The sequence below is a fragment of the Spea bombifrons genome, chromosome 1 (genome assembly GCF_027358695.1).
Source record: "Spea bombifrons isolate aSpeBom1 chromosome 1, aSpeBom1.2.pri, whole genome shotgun sequence".
NCBI classification, from domain to species: domain Eukaryota; kingdom Metazoa; phylum Chordata; class Amphibia; order Anura; family Pelobatidae; genus Spea; species Spea bombifrons.
Genome location: NC_071087.1, coordinates 147,375,998 through 147,396,231, shown reverse-complemented (window position 1 = coordinate 147,396,231; position 20,234 = coordinate 147,375,998). Strand labels below are relative to the sequence as shown.

Genomic DNA, 20,234 nt, shown 5'->3' with positions numbered 1-20,234 from the left:
TCTATTTATTACATTATTATTCTAATGTGTATCAACTTCCAGTCATAAACTGCTTGTGTAACTATTTGACATTTTAATGAAAATCTTATTTTTAAAGGGATTCTTGACAATTTTTGTTGCAACTAAGTTTGGGAGGAAGGAGAAATCAGGAGGAAGTAGGTTTCGGGGCAGAGGAAGACAGTTATGTAGATTTGGCCATCACATGCCATTGAACTCAGCGCATCTGTTAGTTCCTGTTTAGCTGGCCCGCATATGTGTGTTTTTAGCCCAGAAACCATACAAAGATTCACCCCATTCCCTCAAGATTTGTAGGCTTGCGAGCAGGGCTCTCTCCACCTAATGTATCGGTTTGTCTCAGTCTGTCAATTCTAGTCTCGTCGTACCCCTTGAATATATGTATTGTATTAAGCGCTGCGTAAACTGTTGGTGCTATATAAATAAAAGATAATAATAATTATGTGCAGACTGTGTGCAAATGGGTCACCTGAAAATATGGATTCCCAATGTTGCCGTTTCTAACATTTTTAAAGAACAAGCTATTTATAAGTATTTGTTGTACTTTGAGTAAATGCAGTAAATTTTAATATAGAGAAACTAGCACCCTTTTCTAAGATATGTATACATATCCCCCCCCCCCCAATTTTTTGGTAAATCCTCGATAAATGTGTGTGTGGACATAAGTGTTCTCAATGTTGTAGCTTTGATGAGATGATGTGGTCTCCAACAAAATTCTAAAAAGTATGTTTCAGGATTGGTTTTATTGCTGGCCCTTATTCATAAATGTATTAAATCTGCCATAGCTGAGTTATCTTGCATTGGAAGTGATTTGTAATAGGTGTTCTTGCTCTTATTCAAGGTCACTGTTGACCTCTTTAATAAAAGTGGTGCCATCTGTCATGTCATTTCTAGCAGAATGACTTTTTAAATGGAGGAAACGATACTTTTTTAAGGTACAGTCCCTGATATAATATTTTCCAACTATACATTTTCTCCAGGGATTTACCATAAACATAGTCATGACTCTTTATTTTTACTTAAGTTACATTGCATAAAATTAAAATTCATTTATAATTTTGTGCACCTGTTAGTCTAGCACTAGATATTTCTTTATAATACGAAGGCATTTTAGCAGCAATTTACAGTTTTTAAGTTGATTGGAGAAAGTCCATTAGTTTTTATTAGAGAAATGGGATTTTACCTCACCAATGCCATCAAACCAATACCTTGATGCATTATTGCGGATGATCCTTGACACTTTTCTCATTGAGGCAGTGCTGAGCTTGTCTCGATTAATGCTTAATTCACTCAATGAGGGGACTTTCAATATTTTTGAAATCATTGATGGAACCATGCCACGTACTTGGCCAGTCAGGCCCTTCTTGTAGGAGAAACTCTAGAGAGTTTACCTTCATAATGTATATTATTAAATAATGTATTTATTGTATATAACTAAAAGCTTTCCTGACGATCCCCAACTTATTAAATAGACACCAGGGTTCCTTTAGTAGCTGCGATTTGAGCATTACCTGTTAGGTACTTTTCTTCTCTAATTCTCTTACAGTAGTGGTGGGGTGTAATCACTAAACACATGTTGGGTCCAGTGGAGGTGTGCTGTCCAGCACTTTGAAGGTTAGACCTGTTCAAGCCCCATGTTAAATCTGAATAGGTCTTGCCCATGAAGAATTCACCCCACACCAGGGATCTTCTTTTCAGAACAGGTTCTACCATCTCTATGTTCATGTGTTATTGGTGTCCTTTTTTTCTATCCCCTTGCATATCTATGAGAGCTGTGTTACTCTGTGCTTAGTACATTTTGTGCATGCTCCTCACTTTTACAGTAGATTTTTAGCATTTATGGTTTATAATTTCAGTTATGTTAGCTCAGGAATTATTTATTCTGTCATATTTGTGTAAAAATTCAGAAAAAAGCTACCCAAGCAACAAATTGAGCCAAATGGATATCTTGCAAATTAAATGTTAAATATACATTTAGAAAAGTGTGTATGGGTAAAAGGGACATCATGTAAGAATGTGTGTGTGTGTGTGTGTGTGTGTGTGTATATATATATATATGTATATATATATATATATATATATATTATTTATTTATTTATTTTACAGGTACCCAGTTATTCAGCGCTGTTTACTCTGATGAAGTAAGCTGTGTTTGCTCTGTGTTTAACAAGCATGTCACAGAGCTGCCTGGCCGTGTATCCACCCTTGCATGTATTACTCAGATAAGACCTGGATGCCTTTAGGTTGTTTCTTCTTTTCTGAGCAGTGTTTTTCAGAAGTTATCGTATGAGTAACCTGTATTTTCTGTGAGCTTCCAGGCAAGATGTAAATCGCTTTGTTTCATGAGTTAATCAGAATTCATATTTGTGTAACCCGTTGATGCAGTCTGTATTTAACTTTTGTGACTGCAGCTATCACTATAAATTTTTTGCCGAAAAACACTTGTCATATGACAGAATAGCAGACACTAATAGTTTGTTGCCACATAAACTGAAAAGGCTGGTTTTCGTTTTATGGGATTATAGAAAGTAATACATTCACAGACCTGTTGAGGTTTATTCGCATAAGAGGAAAAGTAACGTTTTCTCTAAATGGAACAGCAATTTTTGTGTTTGTATTACTATTATTATAAGCAGTTTTTCTGTGGAATCTGGCAATTTTCATAAAGATTTGCACAAGTGTTACATGTTTCAGTTCAAAAATAGATACACAGAGCTTCGTGTTACAGAGAGAAGTCAACGTCGGGTCCACGATATTGATTTGAAGTTAGTTTGTTCTTCATAAATTAATGAAATATTAAGACATTCTGAAAAGAACGAAGTTAACAATTTCACTGCTGTACATTCTTCATTGAGAAGAAGTAGTCATTGCTAAGCTAGTAGAGATTTTGATGCACCGCAATGATGAGAAAACCTATAAACTAAATGAAGTCCTCCTCCAGGTCAGTGTACACTGGTTACAATGTTCAGTAGGTCCTTGGGTGGGTATGTGCACTGCTCAGACAGATCATGGCTTATCAAAAGGTGTGATTGGGAGGATGGAGGAGGTCACCGGATTAACCGTGAAATGATGGTTTTGTTCATGATGAAAAATTCAATTAGAACGAATCAGGATTATTTTAAGATGGAAATTCGGACAAGTAACACGTGTTACGTGTTGACTGTCTAAAACAAAGTTTAAATTGTGATGCTTTCCTTTCAGCCCTGAGCAATGTGGACCCCGATTCATGGAGGCTCACCCTTGAAAAACCTATACTAAAACAATGCATTATGAAGGGCCAATTCTGGCGAGCTTCTCATGCAAAGAGGAATGAGCCAACTTATAAAGCATACAAGATGCGTAAAGGTTTCTTGAATGTTACATCACATATTTATGTACACATTATACATGGAGCTATCAGATGATTTTAGCACCTAGGGCGGTAAACTGCGTTAAAATAACAAGGAGCGTTTTGTACTGAAAGAATTATGAAAATGTTAATTGCTTATAAAGGATAAATGGTATGACATTGTTTTTCAACAAATTTTTGCATATTTCATTACTATAAATACAATGTGTGATATTTGATTTCCAATCATACCATAGAACAATAAACAGAGATAAAACCCTAATCATATGCTACTATTAATACACGTTTAACTAAAATTAGCAAAAACATTCTCCCATTCTTATTTATACTTCTTTTAGCTTTGCTGAGTAAGTGGTCAAAAGGGAGCTTCTGTTTGAAAATTATATACTTTATTTTAAGAATTGCTATAACGGTAGACGAGGCTTTGGGAACAAGACACAGATGTTAGGGAACTTTGAAATAGATCATTAGGAGAATCATAACAATGCACAAAGCTACAGATAAACTTGAAATGTGATCATCTAAATAGTGTGTTAGATCACAAAACTTCCAATCTCTTGCTGAAGAATAAGTAGTTCTATTCTGAATTGTTTCTTTGTCACATGTTTTATGATTCAAAGTATAAATTTAAAAAGGGGACTGGGCGGCCAATCCTTTACAAATAACACTTGTGAATTTAGACGGTTCTCGCTGGACAAAGTTCTGCCATGTAAACGATTTCTCTCATGTTTTATTAGAACAATCCAGATTCAGGTTAAATGCAATATATTATGTTAAGGGCGAACTTTACGAAATTCTACATATGTAAGCACATTTATCATTTATCAGGTTGTAGCCATTATTTTTCTTATGCAGATATTGTAAGACTTGTCGGCTAAACAGTTGTGGTGTAATGTCAAATAATTGACAACGTCAATTATACTTTGTGAAATGCCAATCTCAATGTGTTTCCCCTGTCAGAAGTGCAGAACTAGCCCTGTATAATGCATAATTAATACATTTAGATTACATTCTATCTAGGAGCACTTTAGCGCTTTGTCATGTGTGAGAGAGAACATACTGCTGCTGTGTGCTCTTTTAGCGATCTAGCTTTTTGGAAATGGGTTCTAATATTTTTTATTCTTTTTGTTCTTTTTTCCCCAAAATATACATATGAGAAAATAAGCATTTTCATTATAAGACCTGACCAGAAATAACCAGAAACATAAAGGGGTTTTTTTTGTTTTGTTTTTTTCTTTCCTTAGTATTTGCAGGCAAGCTGTTCAGAGCTTCAATGATCGATTATGTCCAACACTGACATGTAAGATCAGGGTTAGCTTATGCCTTTCCGTTGCCAAGAGTCCCCGCAAAAACATCCAAGATTATAAAAACTGAAAGAAGACGTACACTCTTAATCACCATTCTTTGTCACCATAAATCACTGGTGATGTTAATTTTAATATGCAAGTTTTACAATGTTGCCTTTTGCATTGTAACACTTGGCAACCTCTCTCACTGATCGCAGTTAGTGGCAGGGAGGGAGAGATTACCATAAGCAGCCTGTGTTTGAGTACATCGGCTTATGTTATTGTGGCTGTGATAGGTCATTAAAACCATCACATAACTCTGCCACCCACTGATTAGATCCCCAAGGACGACTTTATTTGCAGAGCTGCCCTCCACCCCTGGACCCACCAGGAACAAGAGTGCGTGGAGGCAAGGCTCGCATGACGTTCCATGCCTCTGCGATGAACTTTAACCCCTTAAGGACAATAGGGGTTTTTACTCGTAGTATATTGCGGGACAATGGCTCTTTTAACGTTTTTCAGTGTTACTGTTTAGATGTAATTTTCTTCTTTCTCATTTCATGCTCCCACACATATTATATATTGTTTTTTCCAGGACAAACAGGGCTTTCTTTAGATACCATTCATTTTATCATATCATCTAATTTACTATAAAAAAAATGATAAAATATGGGGATTTTTTGTTAAAAAATTACTTTTTCTCACTTTTTAAACAGAAAACTTTTACTCATCTGCAAAAACGAATGAAAAAACCTGGTAAATAGATTCTACTATTTGTCCTGAGTTTAGAAATACCCAATGTTTTTATGTTTTTTTGCTTTTTTCTGCACGTTATGGGGCAATAAGTACAGGTAGCGTTTTGCCATTTCAAAACCATTTTTTCCAAATCTGGTAATTCTTCCCCCCATGTGCCATTTCGGGTATCTTTGAAGCCGGTCAATGCAATTTACCCCATCAAATCATATATTTTTAAAAACTAGACACCCCAAGGCATCTGAAATGCTGGTATTTTAACCCTTTCCATGCACTAATTTTACCACCACCCTTAGTGAAACTTTATGGTAGTAATTTTTTTTTGTATTTTTTTCACACACGTTGTACTTCAGGTATAAATTTATCGCTCAGGGTATATGTCCGTGTCAAACAACACCCCAATATGTGTTCAGTAACATCTCCTGAGCGCAGTGATACCCCACATGCATGGGTTTGTTGGGTTATTTGGGAAGTAAAATGCCGCCTTTGTGAGGTGTGTATTTTTTGCCATTTAGACATCTGCCCCATGTCCCATATTTGGGACATCTTTGAACCCGGCCAATTCAATTTACCCCATCAAATCATATATTTTTTAATACTAGACACCCTATGGGCATTTGTAATGCCAATATTTTAACTCTTTCCATGCTGGAATTTTTGTAAAGATAAAGAATTTTAGGACTTGCTTATTAAAAACTTTTTTTTTTTTTGTTTTTTTTTTGGTGACAGTGGGGATTTTTACATGTTACCATATTTTTTTAATTTTTTTTTTAAACATTTTTGACCAATTTTTTTTTTTTTTTTTTTTTTTATTATTACCAATCACTCTCAATAGTGAGCTGGGCTCCATTGACCTTGCATGGTTGGATGCAGTACCTGCATTCAACCTGCAGGAGGAGCTCGAGAGTTCTCAAGAGGGTCTGGATAGACCCTCTGTGAACTCATATCTATTGTTAATGCCATCCTGTGAATGACGGCAACGTCATTCACAGGATGGCACTTGTGGTTGCTCCTCGGAGCAATCACAAGGCGATCGGGGGTCGGGGGGTTGTGTTGCTACATGCCTCGATACTGAGGCATGTCAGCAACACAGTTTATGCTTAGGAAGCGATTCCGATCGCTTCCTAAGCAGTTTTAGCCAGGCGCCGCCGCGATCTTTGATGATCGGTGCGGCGGCGGCCATTTTTCTTCCGGGGAGGGCTGCCGAGGGCTGCCCTCCCCGGATCCACGGTCAGCCTCACTTGTGAGGCTTCCGTGGATGCTGCAAAGCCGCCGATCGCGGCGAAAACGCCGCGATCGCGGCGATGCAGCTATTTAACGGCAGCCCGTACATGTACGGGCATTGTCGTTAACCCGTTGCACGGCAACCCCGTACATGTACGGGGATTGTCGTTAAGGGGTTATGGAGCATTGTTTACGTGACGCCATGTAATATTGTTTTGTATGGACAGGTTAATCAATAATACTTACTAAGCTGCTTGTGCTTTAACTGTGATGTCCTAAAACCTTGGACTGTCGGTGGGCCTTCAGACCTGGTCTTTAGCAGCCCTCGTATAGATGTTTTTTTACAATAAATTTGCATTCGATATCAGTCTACTTATCTTGTCTTTGCATTGTGCCGTAATCCTTACCCGCATAATTGCATTCGTAAAATTCAATGCCGGTGTCTATCAAAAATATATTTTTCCCATTTTTTTTTGTTCTCCACTTTCCATTTATTGTAACAAAGAAAAGACACTGATATTGAAAACAAAATGATTTCATTGTTTTTGTTTTCAAACCCGAATGAACTCAATTTGTTAAGCATATAAGCTGATGGATGCACACAAATTGAATTTCTTTGCATCTGAAGGAATTTATTTAAATCTACAATATAAATGCAACTCTTGGGTCCATAAGTTAAACTTATTGCGCATGGCTGCAAACACTGTGTTTAAAAAGCATACTAGTAAAAGTGTATTGTTTTTTTTTATTTTTTATTATGCAGTGAAGTATCATTCAACAGAAATTTGTTTTCCACTATTATTCTGTTGTGATATAATTAACTGCTCACGAAAATGCACTTTATATCTATAAAATAATAACAATAATACATTCAGCTTTATCGGAACGGTTTTAACTTTAGTCTTTTTTTTTCTAGAGGGCTGTACTTTCTCAGCGATAAATTCATTTATCCAAAATATAATCCTAGAAATTAATTATGCATTCTTTGTAATTATGTTAAACAGTAACCAAATGTGTTATTTGACTGAGTTTCATTACATTGTATTCTTTGGTGACTTATTCTCTGAAGCATATGGAGTTAGGGCAGAGTTTCTTAACTGTTTAAGCGTACCCCCTACAAGTGTGTGTATATTCAGGATCCCCGTGTAGGTAGATCCAATCGGTCTTTGGCCTTCCTACCTAGTAGGACAGCAGCCCTTGTGGTTTCTGAACACCGACTTCAAATGTTCTAGCAATAATAAAATAAAACTATTAGGTCCTGACTTTGAGACCAGTCATCAGGGGCGTAACTAGAAACCTCAGGGCCCCGGTGCGAGAATCTGTTAAGGGCCCCCCCCAACCCATCTATCCCTTTCTCACGATCTACCCTCTCCCTCCCTACCCCCCCTTCTCACGATCTACCCTCTCCCTCCCTACCCCCCCTTCTCACGATCTACCCTCTCCCTCCCTACCCCCCTTCTCACGATCTACCCTCTCCCTCCCTACCCCCTTCTCACGATCTACCCTCTCCCTCCCTACCCCCCCTTCTCACGATCTACCCACTCCCTCCCTACCCTCCCTTTGTAGGTCACTTACCGCTGCCGCCGTCGCCTCTGCTGCTGCCGCCGCCTGCCTCAGCGCTGCCCAGAGTGCTGTGTTGGGAGCGTGAGACGTTTGTCTCGGGTGCCGGCGCTTCACTGCTGAGCGCCGGCATATGACGTCATATGCCGGCGCTCTGTGTGAAGTGCCGGCACCCGAGACAAACACCTCACGCTCCCAACACTGCACTCTGGGCAGCGCTGAGGCAGGCGGCGGCGGGAAGCGGAGGCATCCTGGATTTCTGTCAGTCAGGGGGGCCCAAGAGTTGCCGAGCGGTTGTTTTCAGCAACCGCTCAGCACCCCTTGGGCCCCCCTGACTGGCAGAACTCCAGGGCCCGGTCGCAGTCGCGACCCCTGCGACCCCGGTAGTTCCGCCAATGACTGGACGCTGTGTATATTTCACGTACAGTAAGATGTGTTCGTCTGTCTACAGTTTCATTTTCTGAATATTTATAACATCACAATTCATTGAGTATATTTTGAATGGTGCCTTGTTGTGCAAGTTTTAATCCTTGGGCCCTCCTTTTTATTAAAATTCTTTGTTTGATGAGGGTAGTTATACAGACTTTGTAAATTAATCATACATAACTGCAAACTTATTGGGGTCAAATATGAAATCTCTCACAAAATCAAAATAGCCAACAGTGTAATAACACTAATTAATATAAACTGTTATATCCATATTCCTGTCAGCATGACGTTTGCTTTAAGTAGCTTTTGTGCTATTGTTGTTCATTTGACAAAGTGTTTGAAAGTATTCATTCATTTTTCTCTCCTAGGTTTTAGAAAATGAACTCATGGTCAACCCAGAGGTTGGTCCCCAGATGTTCCATGCTCTCCTTCCACCGGTCTTCCGAGGCATATTAGAGGGAGAGGTAAATATAATTTCAAATAATAATGTTGCAAGCATAATTCATATTTCTACTTTTTTTAAACTATTGGCCCCTTAAGGACCAGTGATATAGGGGAAATGTTGAGAAAAAAATGTTCTTAAGGTCCAAGGACGTGTCTCCTACATCATGGGGATGTGGACAGCTTCTCACAGTCGGGGTTAAAAAGTGTGGCCCCAACTGGTCAGATCGAATGTGTCAGCGCTCTAATTGACCAGTGTTACATGTTACAGAAATTGAAATGCCAGAATAGAACTTTGGGCATTTCCTTCCGGCAATCTCATTAGAACCACAATGCTCACGGGTTGCTTAAAAACATTAATTTAAATAGGAATATACAAAAAAAAAAGGCATTGACTACTTTTAGGAAATAAAATAGGTTAATTTGAATTAATGGAAGCTAAGCTGTGTTGGGGGATACAGCTAAACATAAAATAGTAGCCTAAGCTTATTTTTGGGACAAGAAATCAAAAGCCACCTAAAAGTAATATATATATTGTGTGTGTATATAGGCCAAAATAAAACATTGTCTCAACATTAAATATGTATACATGTTGTGGTGTCTCAAATTTAGCCTATATCTGTTTCCTCTGGCAGTGTTTGGGACATTATTTTCATGTGTGAATCCAAATCCGCTTATTTCACTAACCGTTGTGTATTTTCCTATTTATAATATTATTGTTTGCTATATACTTAATTTTATTTGTCTCCAACAGAGATATCCGGTAGTTATGTCCACATACCTGGGCATCCTTGGACGGGTACTTCTACAAAATACAAGCTGCTTTTCTTCTCTGTTGTGTCAGATGTCACAAGAATGCAATCAAGAGGTTGGTATCTATGGACAGTTCTTGTCAAATGATTGCTTGTTTTTGTTGTGGCTTATGGAAGTAATGCATAAATGTCTGCATCTCATGGGCAGAGGCAGGAGAGAACAAAATACTAAAAAAGTAACTATCCTCCAAATGATTATAGTGCAACTGCTGGTTTCAAATATTGTATACATCCCATAAGCAAATCTGGAGAAAGGAAATCTTAACATTGTTGAATGCATATCGGTTCTTGCATGCTAATCAATGTATATTTGCATATGGATTTTTTATGCAAAGGGTTATAACTTCCAACTTGTATAATGTTTTCTGACTTGCTTTATGCATATTATTTAGTCAGCGGTGCTGCTTTTAGCACCTGCAGTTATTTGCTTTGTTTTTGTTGCATTATAATTTCTATCATCCTAATCTAGGAATATTGAGCCATCTATTTATCCATATTGTTTGAAAATAGTTTTTTTATTGTGTGCGCCCCAGTGTTGCTATTTTAACTAAGAATGGCAGGAAATGTCTGGCTCATTACTTGTCATTTTTCCCATTTTGTGATATAGTCTTTTGTCTTCACTTTAGATTTTCCAGGTTATTCTGTAAATTTAGGCTGATACACTAGTATTATAACTAGCATTCATATATCATCTAAAAATAAACAAATATATATATATATATATGGATAACATTGAAGCTGAGAGAAACAACCATGCATGCCAGAATACCTTGTCACAATTACACTTTGCAAACACTCATTGCAGCCACATCGAATTTTGTTTTTGCTGTATTTATGGAGCTACCCATACAAAATGATGACTCTAAAATAGAATAGTCATCATTATATCAAGTGTAATAATAAGAAAAATGAATAGGCATTGGAGGGTAGATTCCCTTTGAAGAACAATGAGAATTTCAAGCAAATCCCCCAGGATCTTTCCTCTCCCGCTACTCATTGGAGAGGGATCATCCTGATCGTTTATGTATCCATCTATTCTGGTATGTTTGGGTGGGGATGCCAGGCTATGAGGCTGTACGCTATGAGCTGTGTCACAAGAGAGTTCTGCAGTAGAGATCTGAGACCTGGGTACCTTCTCCATGTGCTGTGATCTTTCCATCTTTCTCGTTTTCCTGCTCCAGGCCTTGGTTCGCTATACTAACCGATTCCTCAGTTTTATGCAACATTTTTTTTTCCAGAAATTCCTTTAAAAGCCTCTAAAAATAATAATAATAAAAAAATCTAGTAAAAGACACATTACTGCTTTCTTACTGCAGGGCAGAACGTTGATTTAACGAGATGTATCCAGAATCTTAACAATTCACCTAATGAAAATGTTTGGTCTGTTTTATGTTCATATAAAGTGAGCCCTAAGTAATGGTTGAAGATATTTTCTTTTCTCCCTTGCTCCATTATTAAATAATGTTTGTACATCCGTTAGCAGTTATTGACGTAGTAATAACAACTCTTGTATATGTTTGCCAGATTTTGCTCGTACATATTACATGGAGTGAATTGTATTCGGCACAAACATGCTGAGTAATCTTATTAGAATGTTCCATCCGGTTTCACAGCAGTAGCCGTAACATCCTCTGGGCAAAAAACTGCAACCTACTGCTTTACAGCTACTGAAACGAGCATCTCTCTCTTTAGTTAAGAAGAGCTAGATTTCCTTTAAAAAAAAATAAAATACACACTTTATTTGAAAACCAAATTCTAATGTATGATCCTTAACTGTTTCATATCATATTAACCAGTACCAGTTACAAATTAAAGGGACATGTGAAATAATATTAAAGGGACATTTTTTTCTCTGCTGCCTTTTCTAAACCTAAATAAAACTGTTGGACGTGAAAGAGCACCTGCAATATATTTGTAAATTCAAAATGTACTAACGTCAGAGCAGAAGAGGCCATTGCGTGTGAACCTGCAGTTAGGATGAAACATATTAGGGCTTCGAGTTATAGTGTTAAGATAATTCAAAGTTTTCTAAGCATCCCTCAACTTATGGAAGCTTTGTCAAGTTAAAAACCCCATTTATTTCAATCGGGACTCAACTCCGGGCATGTGAGTTTTCCATTAGTCTTCTCACTAGGGCTTGAGTAAGATATGAGACGGTCGGTGAGATGACCTATTAAAGCCAAGTTAAACTCTTGTTTATAGATATCTCTGTGTTACCTTGTAAATCTACTATGTCATATAGCACCCTTTTGTCCATATGCAGGCTGACCAGGTTCTTGGAAGCACTATTGACATGTGGGTAGATCGAATGGACAACATTACTCAGCCAGAAAGAAGGAAGCTTTCAGCTCTAGCCTTGCTTTCTTTGCTTCCCTCTGATAACAGGTACTGTATGTAATCATCTTCTGTACATATTCTTATATATACACAATGCAAAGTGATAGTATTTTCTTAAAAACAGTCTATTGCTGGGCACCATTAAATTAAATAAAAAAATATTACCAAACATATATTTGATTTCCAGTGGTTTGTTTGTTGTTAACTCAATTTTATATTAAAATAAGACATATATATATATATATATATATATATATATATATATATATATATATATATATATATATATATATATATATATATATATATATATATATATACACATGTAACATGTCGGTATAACTGGTGCTTTACAACTGCTGAAAATATACACTGCATTTTGTTCTTTAAATATCCAGTTTGCATTGACATAACTTAAGGAACAACACCTAAACTGTTCAGCCTGTGTGTTTTTTTTTTGTTTTGTATTGTTGCGATTTTCATTTTAACTTCCAGTCAACAGCTGAAACTTGACTGAATGCATCCTTAGCTTGACTGATTAGCGTATTGCCCCTTGTGTTCTGGTAAGTGAGTCCTCAGTGAGTGAGAGAAAGCTGAGCTCTCTAGGGACTTAGATGCGCAGAGCTTTAATCAAATTCAGCATAGCTTTGCAGCTCACCACAGACATTGCATTCCGGTCAACCAGACTGTTGAACAGATGAGAGCTGCTGCCAGGTTCACAGTTCACCGATTTTTATCAACTTTGTAATGAATGTTGGGATTCCTGGTATAATAAATAGAGGTTTAAGTAAGTAGTGAGTACATGATTCCAGGTAAAACATTTGATAAGAATCATGGCAATTTCCTATACTCCTAAAACCCATAGGCTTATGTCATACTGAGGAATGATCAGACGGTACTGTTGCCATTACAGCTACACTAAAAAGAAAAAAAAAAAAACGTGACCCCTGAAAGGCTTTTTCGCCTTTAATAAAGTAGCGGCGTAACATTTTTTACATTTATTTTTTTATTGGAGGAACCAACGCTCCTCTCTCAATACAGAAGCTGACTTTATCTTTATAGCTATAAGAATATACAGAACTAATATATACAACCCCTCCAAGTTTCAGGTGTCCAAATTGGGACACTTGTGTTGGGGGTTGTGGCAAGAGGTGAGGGGAAGGTGGGACCTGCCCCAGGTGTGAGCAGGGTCAGAGATGGGGCCAAATAGCCACCTTACCAAATGGCCACCTTACTGTGCTGAGCATCATGAGCTACAGACGTCCATTGGTTTTGTGGCTCCCTTGGCTGGTCAGGGGAGATCAGTGGACAGCAGGATGCTGCCTGAAAACCAGGATTGTTGAGATATGCCGTGTATTGGGTTTTAATCAGCTTCCTTAGTTTGGCTATTGTTTGACACAATCTTCATTTAACAACTTAAAGAAATATAACAACATTTTTACATGGCCTCAAAGCAAATCTTCATTTTAAGGTTTTTGCTCCCTTTATCCCCTAAATGGTCAATTTTCCATATAAACGTATTAAAATGTAGAGACCAACAAAAGAAGAGTACCCAGTATTCACACTAGGGAGCACCCGGGAAGTACACCCACATAAAAACGATAGACGTTGCTTCCCTTTTTTTATTACAACCTTAAGTATCCAATTCAATTTGTCAATTTGAAGCTACAGTTTACACAGATGCCTTTAAAACTGGCAGCCGAAGGTTATATGTTTTATTAAAAATGAAAAGCCCATTCTTTCATTATAGGATATGGACAGCTCTAAGAAGCTCTGAAAATTGTGTTTCTCAGTGGTCCGTTCTGCTAAAGAGCAACATTCTCTTTCCATTAGAAAACCTCTATGAAACAGAATATTCTGACCTTGGATACGTGTATCTAGTAGAGGTGAACAGTAAAATCTTCTTTAAAGTATTTTCCCGGTACATAAATAGTGATGTAACAGCTATGCAGAGGAAAAAGACGACTACTCTAATCAAAAGAAGTATGTAGTCCAAATTTTACGTAGTCCTATTTACTTTGACGAACAGACTGAACTGATCTGATATAGTTTTGTTTTCAAAGACTGAAAATATACATAAAAATATATGGTCTTGAATGCAAGATATTAAGATATCTTTAAATTATTATAACAACATCTGTATTACTACAAAGAATAATACTGGAAACTCAGAACATAACTGTTCTTAAATAATAATAATCTATAATATAGCAATCATTCAGTAATACATTCGTGCAGCACTCATATCTTTACTAAATGTTGAAAGTGCCCCAATCTCTTAAGCATTCAGATTTTCTAAAATAAAAAACGGTACTGATCAAAAAAAGTTCAAAAGAAATTTGTGTCAATGGGAGTCGTTTATCCCCTATTGTGTTTAATTAAAAGTAATTTGTAGTAATTATAGGCTTTGGTTATTATGTTTCCACTTTAAAACACTACTGCATATTCAGTCTTTGTGCTTGCCGGACAACTTAGAGGCAGCTCAATTTATTTATTGTTCTGTGCATGATACATGTTTCCTGCTCTGCATAAATTCAGTGAGAGGTCCAGTCCACGCTCTTTAATATTCATAGCTTGAATTATATTGCCTTTAATCTAATATAAGCTGGCGGCTGCAGACAAGATACAGGTGGCTCGGTAAGATTAAAATTGATGCAGAAATTGCAGGCTTACTACCTGCACCTGTAGACCAACATTTTTATTTGTTATTATTTTTGCATATTATGTCAAATTAAAAAACAAACCAAAAATGTTGCGCACAGTATTTAAATCTTTAAGGTGTTTTGTTAATATAGCTGATATTTACTTACTGACCCCAAGTCTGTTTTAAAATGTTTTACTGCTATAAAAAATGCAGGTTAATTTATTATTTTTTATCACTCTTATTATAATCTTATCTTTTTATAGCACCAACAATTTATGCAACACTTTTTATAATACCTATATTCAAGGGATATTGCAAAACTAGCACTAAGACAAACCGATACATTACATAGAGAGGGAATAGGGTGAGGAGAAAAGGGGAGAGGTAGTATGGGGGTTGTATTAGTGGTAGGTACGTTCTAGCTACAGAGATAGTATGTATCTCTGAAGAAATAGGTTTTGAATTTGTTCTTGAAAATTGGGAGGGAGGGTGAAAGCTGGAGACTGGGTGGAACTGAGTACCAGAGATATGTGGCAGCACGAGTGAACTCTTGTCAGCAGGAAAAGAAGAGTATTTATTTTGTTATGAGAGCAGAAATGTATGGGGGAGCAATATTAAAGAGGGTAATATTAATATACGATAATAGAGGCGCTAGTGGAGGACCTCACAGGGTGGGGATGCAGAAGATAAGCCTGGCAGCATCATTTTGGATAGATTGCAGAGGAGAGAGTCGAGACAAATGCCAACAAGAAGAGTATTGCAAAAGTCAAGATGGGATATAAGGGAATGAACTATGGTTTTTGTGGCTTTTTGAATAAGGAACTAGGAGATTCAGGTGCAAGCGGCAGGATCTGGCGGGAGGCTGAATGTGAGGGATGAAGGAGAGGTTTAAGTCCAAGATTACCCTAAGGCATCGGGCTTGGTTATTGGGAGAGATAGCTGTGTTGATTATGGAGATATAGAATTAAGGTAGTAAGGTGGAGATGGAAGGAGAGGAGATAGTGAGTTCAGTTTTAGATAAGGATTCAGATATTGTTGTGTTGTCCACCAAGATATCGCAGAAAATCGGTTGGTAATATAGGACATGAGAGGACAGGTAGATTTCAGGCCAGACGAGTTGGTAAGATGAAGTATAAGGAGGTAACAGCAGAGGTCCAAGGACTGAAAATTGGGGAACGCCAGAGAAGCTGATAGAGAAGGAACGGTTAGACAGATATAAGGAGATCCAGGAGAGAGCTGTATCTTGTATACCTATAGAACAAAGTGAGTAAAAAAGAAGGTGGTGAGCAACAGAATCAAAAGCAGCAGAGAGATCCACGAGCATTAGACGGGAGAAGCAATCTTGTATTTATTTATTTTGGCAGAGACTGGGTCTATGGAGACTTTTGTTAGAACTGTTTCAGTAGAGTGAAGACTGTAGAGAGAATCAAGGAGGAGAAGTTTCTGAAGCGATTGCACACAATCGGTTCAAGCAACTTAGAGGTAAAAGGAAGCATAAAGATAGGTTGGTAGTTAGGCAGACAGGTCGGATCTAAGGAAGGATTTTTCAGAATGGGTGTGATTAGAGCAGGAGAGGGAATGGTTAAATAGGTGGGTAAGTGATGGACAAAGGGACAGGGAGAAGTAGTGTGGTTAAATGAGAGAGAGGGCAGAGTTTTAGAAGCATAGCATGAGTTTGTAGTAAAGTCTGCTCTGGATTTGAATTTTCTAAAGTAGCATTTGGAAGGTGGCGGTCAGAGAGAAGGAAGGGAGAGAGATCTGAGAAATGCATGAAATTGAGAAAACCAGATCAAGTCAGTGTCCCTCTGTGTGTGGGAGAATTAGTCCATTGAGAAAAGCCAGAAGAGGAGGTTGAGGAGTGGGGTTTGGAGCTGGCAGAGTTGTTCAGTATGCTAGAATAAGACAGGGAATATCAGAAAAGAGAAAGAAGGGGGGCCAGGCAGAAAAGTGGTCAAAGAACTGCTAGGAATGACCTGGTGAGCGATTCTATTACAATGATGTAAAGAGAGTGCAGAGAAGAAACAGATTGAGTAAACCTCGAAAGAACAGATGAGAGGGAGGGTAGACTTGGTATATTCTCAATAGTGCAATTAGGGGAGAGAGGGATGACTACACCAGCACCCTTTCTCTTACCAAGGCTGAGTGTGGTTGAAGCGTAGGCCTCCGAAGGAGGGTGCAGCAGTGACAGTAGTATCATAGGGGGGGATCCAGGTTTCAGCTAGAGCTGGGAGGTTAAAGGCATGGGAGCTGTAAGGATATCTCTCTTCCAGGCATACATACAGTTTAGTCACGTGGGAAACTTGGAGATTAAAGTATTTAGTTTATTAAAGTTTTCTCTGGATCCGTTTGACCCTTGCTGTAAAGATCACAAATATTCCCAACATCATGCTGTAACTCTGAGATGGATATCTTTGTGGGCGCTTTATCACAAATCCCCCTATAACTCATCTTAATATATCATACTACCTATATGCTGTAGCATTACTCCGAAAGCTCAAAACAAATGCATGTTTATGCCTTTTTATTATACATTTATGTATACCATAATTAGCATTTCTAGAACATCGAGACATGATACAGTTCATTTCATGGATCAATATTAGGAGGTAGTCTAAGCTATTGAATGATTATAGCATGTATATTGTCAGGTAAAATGAACGTTAGGACTAACATCTATTTGATATTGAATAAACTGATTGGTGCCAGCTTCCCAAATTAGCTATCTTTATGATTTTCATAAAAGAACATTTAGTTAAGTTTAGAATGCATCTTTTTGTCATAAAACAGCCAGACATTAATTCTATACTAAGCATTTTGATGACTCTTCCTTTGTCAAAATTTGTCATTTCATCCTTAGCAGACACCTGTGATGACTAAATGAACTAATATTGAGTAATCAGTATGGGTATCAAATGAGAATGGCAGAGGAAACACAACCCTCCTTTATCTGCATGTCCATAGGCATATTAACATTTGTCTCTAAAATGGTGCGATTACTACAGAATGTATGTTGGTTTTTATATAAAAGGGAAAAAGTCTTATGTGCAAGATGTTCTCAGATTCCGTTGTAGCATCAGTCATTTACATTTCCATCTTTTATCTGTGTCTCTGGGTGAAATAATTCGAAGAGCTCTTGTTGCAGGGCACCTCTTCACTCATCATTCGTTCTGATAGAATTTTTTCCTAAATCTCAGGACTTTGCACCTGGAAATTCATTACTCTGTCTGCATTGACTGTAATATACAGATTGATTCTCTGGAATTTCTGGTCAGTGGATACTTCAAACATGATTGCTTTCTCCCCAACAAGTGATATTAGTTGAGCTGTAAAAAAAGGTTGCTTTAGTGTGTTTTCTATGCCTTCTATTCTTAAATGTGGCAGTTGTCACAGTTTGCTGGACACTGTCCAAAACCCAGGATTTGTGCCTGTTGGCTAGCTACTCAGACTAGTGACCATTATGGATATTGCTAAAAAATGTCATCCCCACATTACTTGCATAGAACCAGAATGTAATGTCCGTTAAGAATCGTCCAGCGCATCTAGCATGCCTATTTTTCCTGATGTAAGAACGCAGTCCTTGGTCTCATCTTAGATTTAGGGTAGCTTTATGCATATTCCATACATTTTTAGGTTCCCTGACTGTATTAACCTCCATCACTACTGCTGGAAGGCTGTTTCACCTATCTTCCACATTCTCTGTAAAGTAAAATTACATCTAAGCCCCTGACCCTTTAGTTTTTTTATGGTTCTAACACTTCTTCTCCTTTGAAATAAACTTTCCTCCTGTTTTTTGTTAAATGTTTCTATGTCCGTATAGTTTTAGATGTTACATATATATATATAGTCAGCTAAACCCTGGCATGTTTCTTCTGCCTGAAGGTCTGAGCTGGCCCTTTGTAGTGTGTGGTTTAACTCATAGTTTGGTAAGGACATAATGAAGGAAACTTCTTTGTGTTCCAAGAGATGGGACTGACATGAAATATTTGTCTGGCACTCAATTGATTACTCTCCGTGTGTATTTTACATATTCTGTTTATTATCTACAGATTTTGTGAACACATCAGTAATAACTGGTTATGTTAAAGAACTAAAGTAATATTGTTTATGGCTTGATGTGTATCTTTTATTATTTATGTGCCTATTTAATCTTCCACTGAGCAAAGCATCTTACAAAAAAAGATTTTTAAAAAAACAAGTTCCCTTCCGTCCATTCAATGAACAATAGTTCGCTTGCCGAGATAGATTGACTTCCTGTCTGACCGTTTCCTGTATCCATAGTAACCTTTCTAATCCTGTCAGTGTCAGTGAGTTAACCAATGGGGAAGCTAGGAATTTCCTGCTGAACCGTTCGATCTAAAATCCCATCCAGACTTTACGTTTACTTGAATCCCATCAGATTGTATTTCGCCGTTTCTAAAATGAACGTCTGCCTTGGGGTAAGATCATTTATTTACTGGTAATTAGCCTGAAAAGCACGTAATGTGTGCAGTTCTGTGAACTGTATATTTCTTTACTTCTAGAGTCTTAAAACAAAATAATAAAAACTTTGTTTACTTGGATAAGAATTTAAGGGATGCCATTCAGAGATCTTAACAAAATGTGATATTCGGAAATTTAGAATGGCTTAAATGTGTTTATTGCACTAAGAGGCACTAAGAGGTGATTGATAAGGAGCCGTGAGGATGGCACACCCGTCCTATTATCTATTTTTAATTGTTCAATTACTAAAGCTGCGTGTATAATATGCCACAGAATAAGAACTGCTATAAATACAGTCATTTGGCATAGCATAGCTAGTTAGTATATTACTGTTCCCTTTAATAGGTTTCTCACTGTATAATGCATATCACTTGATAATAAAATCCTTATCCTTATTCTGTTTTTGTTTGATTACCAATAAGTGCTGCAGATTAAGCAACAATAAACAAAAATTGCACATTTCCATGCAAGAATGTTCCTTAGACACCAGTGAGGGTTATTGCAGTAATTTCCAACTTGTATGCACCTAAATTGTAACTTTTTGAATATTTTCTGATATTTTAAAATAATTTCAATCAAAGCTTTTAGGTCCGCTAATCATAATCCAGGTACATGTATTATTTTTAATGTCTGACAATCTGCTGAATAGAAAGGTAGGGTTATGATCAGCCCTGAGTAGAAGGATAAAAAGTATTTATAACATCCACATCTGCCTTCTGTTTCCTGGAGTATCTTCTGAAGGAAGTTTGGCTTGGGGACCCAGTGAAGCATTCTTACTAGCCTGGCTTCTTCCTTAAGAAGCCTGTTCTTTTGTTAATGTTCTATGCTGGATTTGCCAATATTGTGCCTTGAAAGCTTACATTTCACCCACAACGTTATTTTTTATTACCTTTACCTCACTGTTG

At 37.4% G+C, this 20,234-nt stretch overlaps 2 protein-coding genes across 2 annotated transcripts in view; both read left to right on the top strand.

Annotated features, from left to right (window-relative positions):
* IPO11 (importin 11) overlaps window positions 1-20,234 on the top strand; it is a 148,303-nt gene that overhangs the window by 73,127 nt on the left and 54,942 nt on the right. The window contains exons 24-26 of the mRNA XM_053448028.1: window positions 8,985-9,080; window positions 9,812-9,925; window positions 12,133-12,254. Of these exons, the coding sequence (XP_053304003.1) occupies window positions 8,985-9,080; window positions 9,812-9,925; window positions 12,133-12,254 (332 nt within the window). The remainder of the gene's footprint in view (window positions 1-8,984; window positions 9,081-9,811; window positions 9,926-12,132; window positions 12,255-20,234) is intronic.
* The window catches only part of LRRC70 (leucine rich repeat containing 70), a 3,455-nt gene continuing 2,280 nt past the window's right edge, over window positions 19,060-20,234 (top strand). The window contains exon 1 of the mRNA XM_053448019.1: window positions 19,060-19,286. The gene's annotated coding sequence lies outside the window, so the exon portion shown is untranslated. The remainder of the gene's footprint in view (window positions 19,287-20,234) is intronic.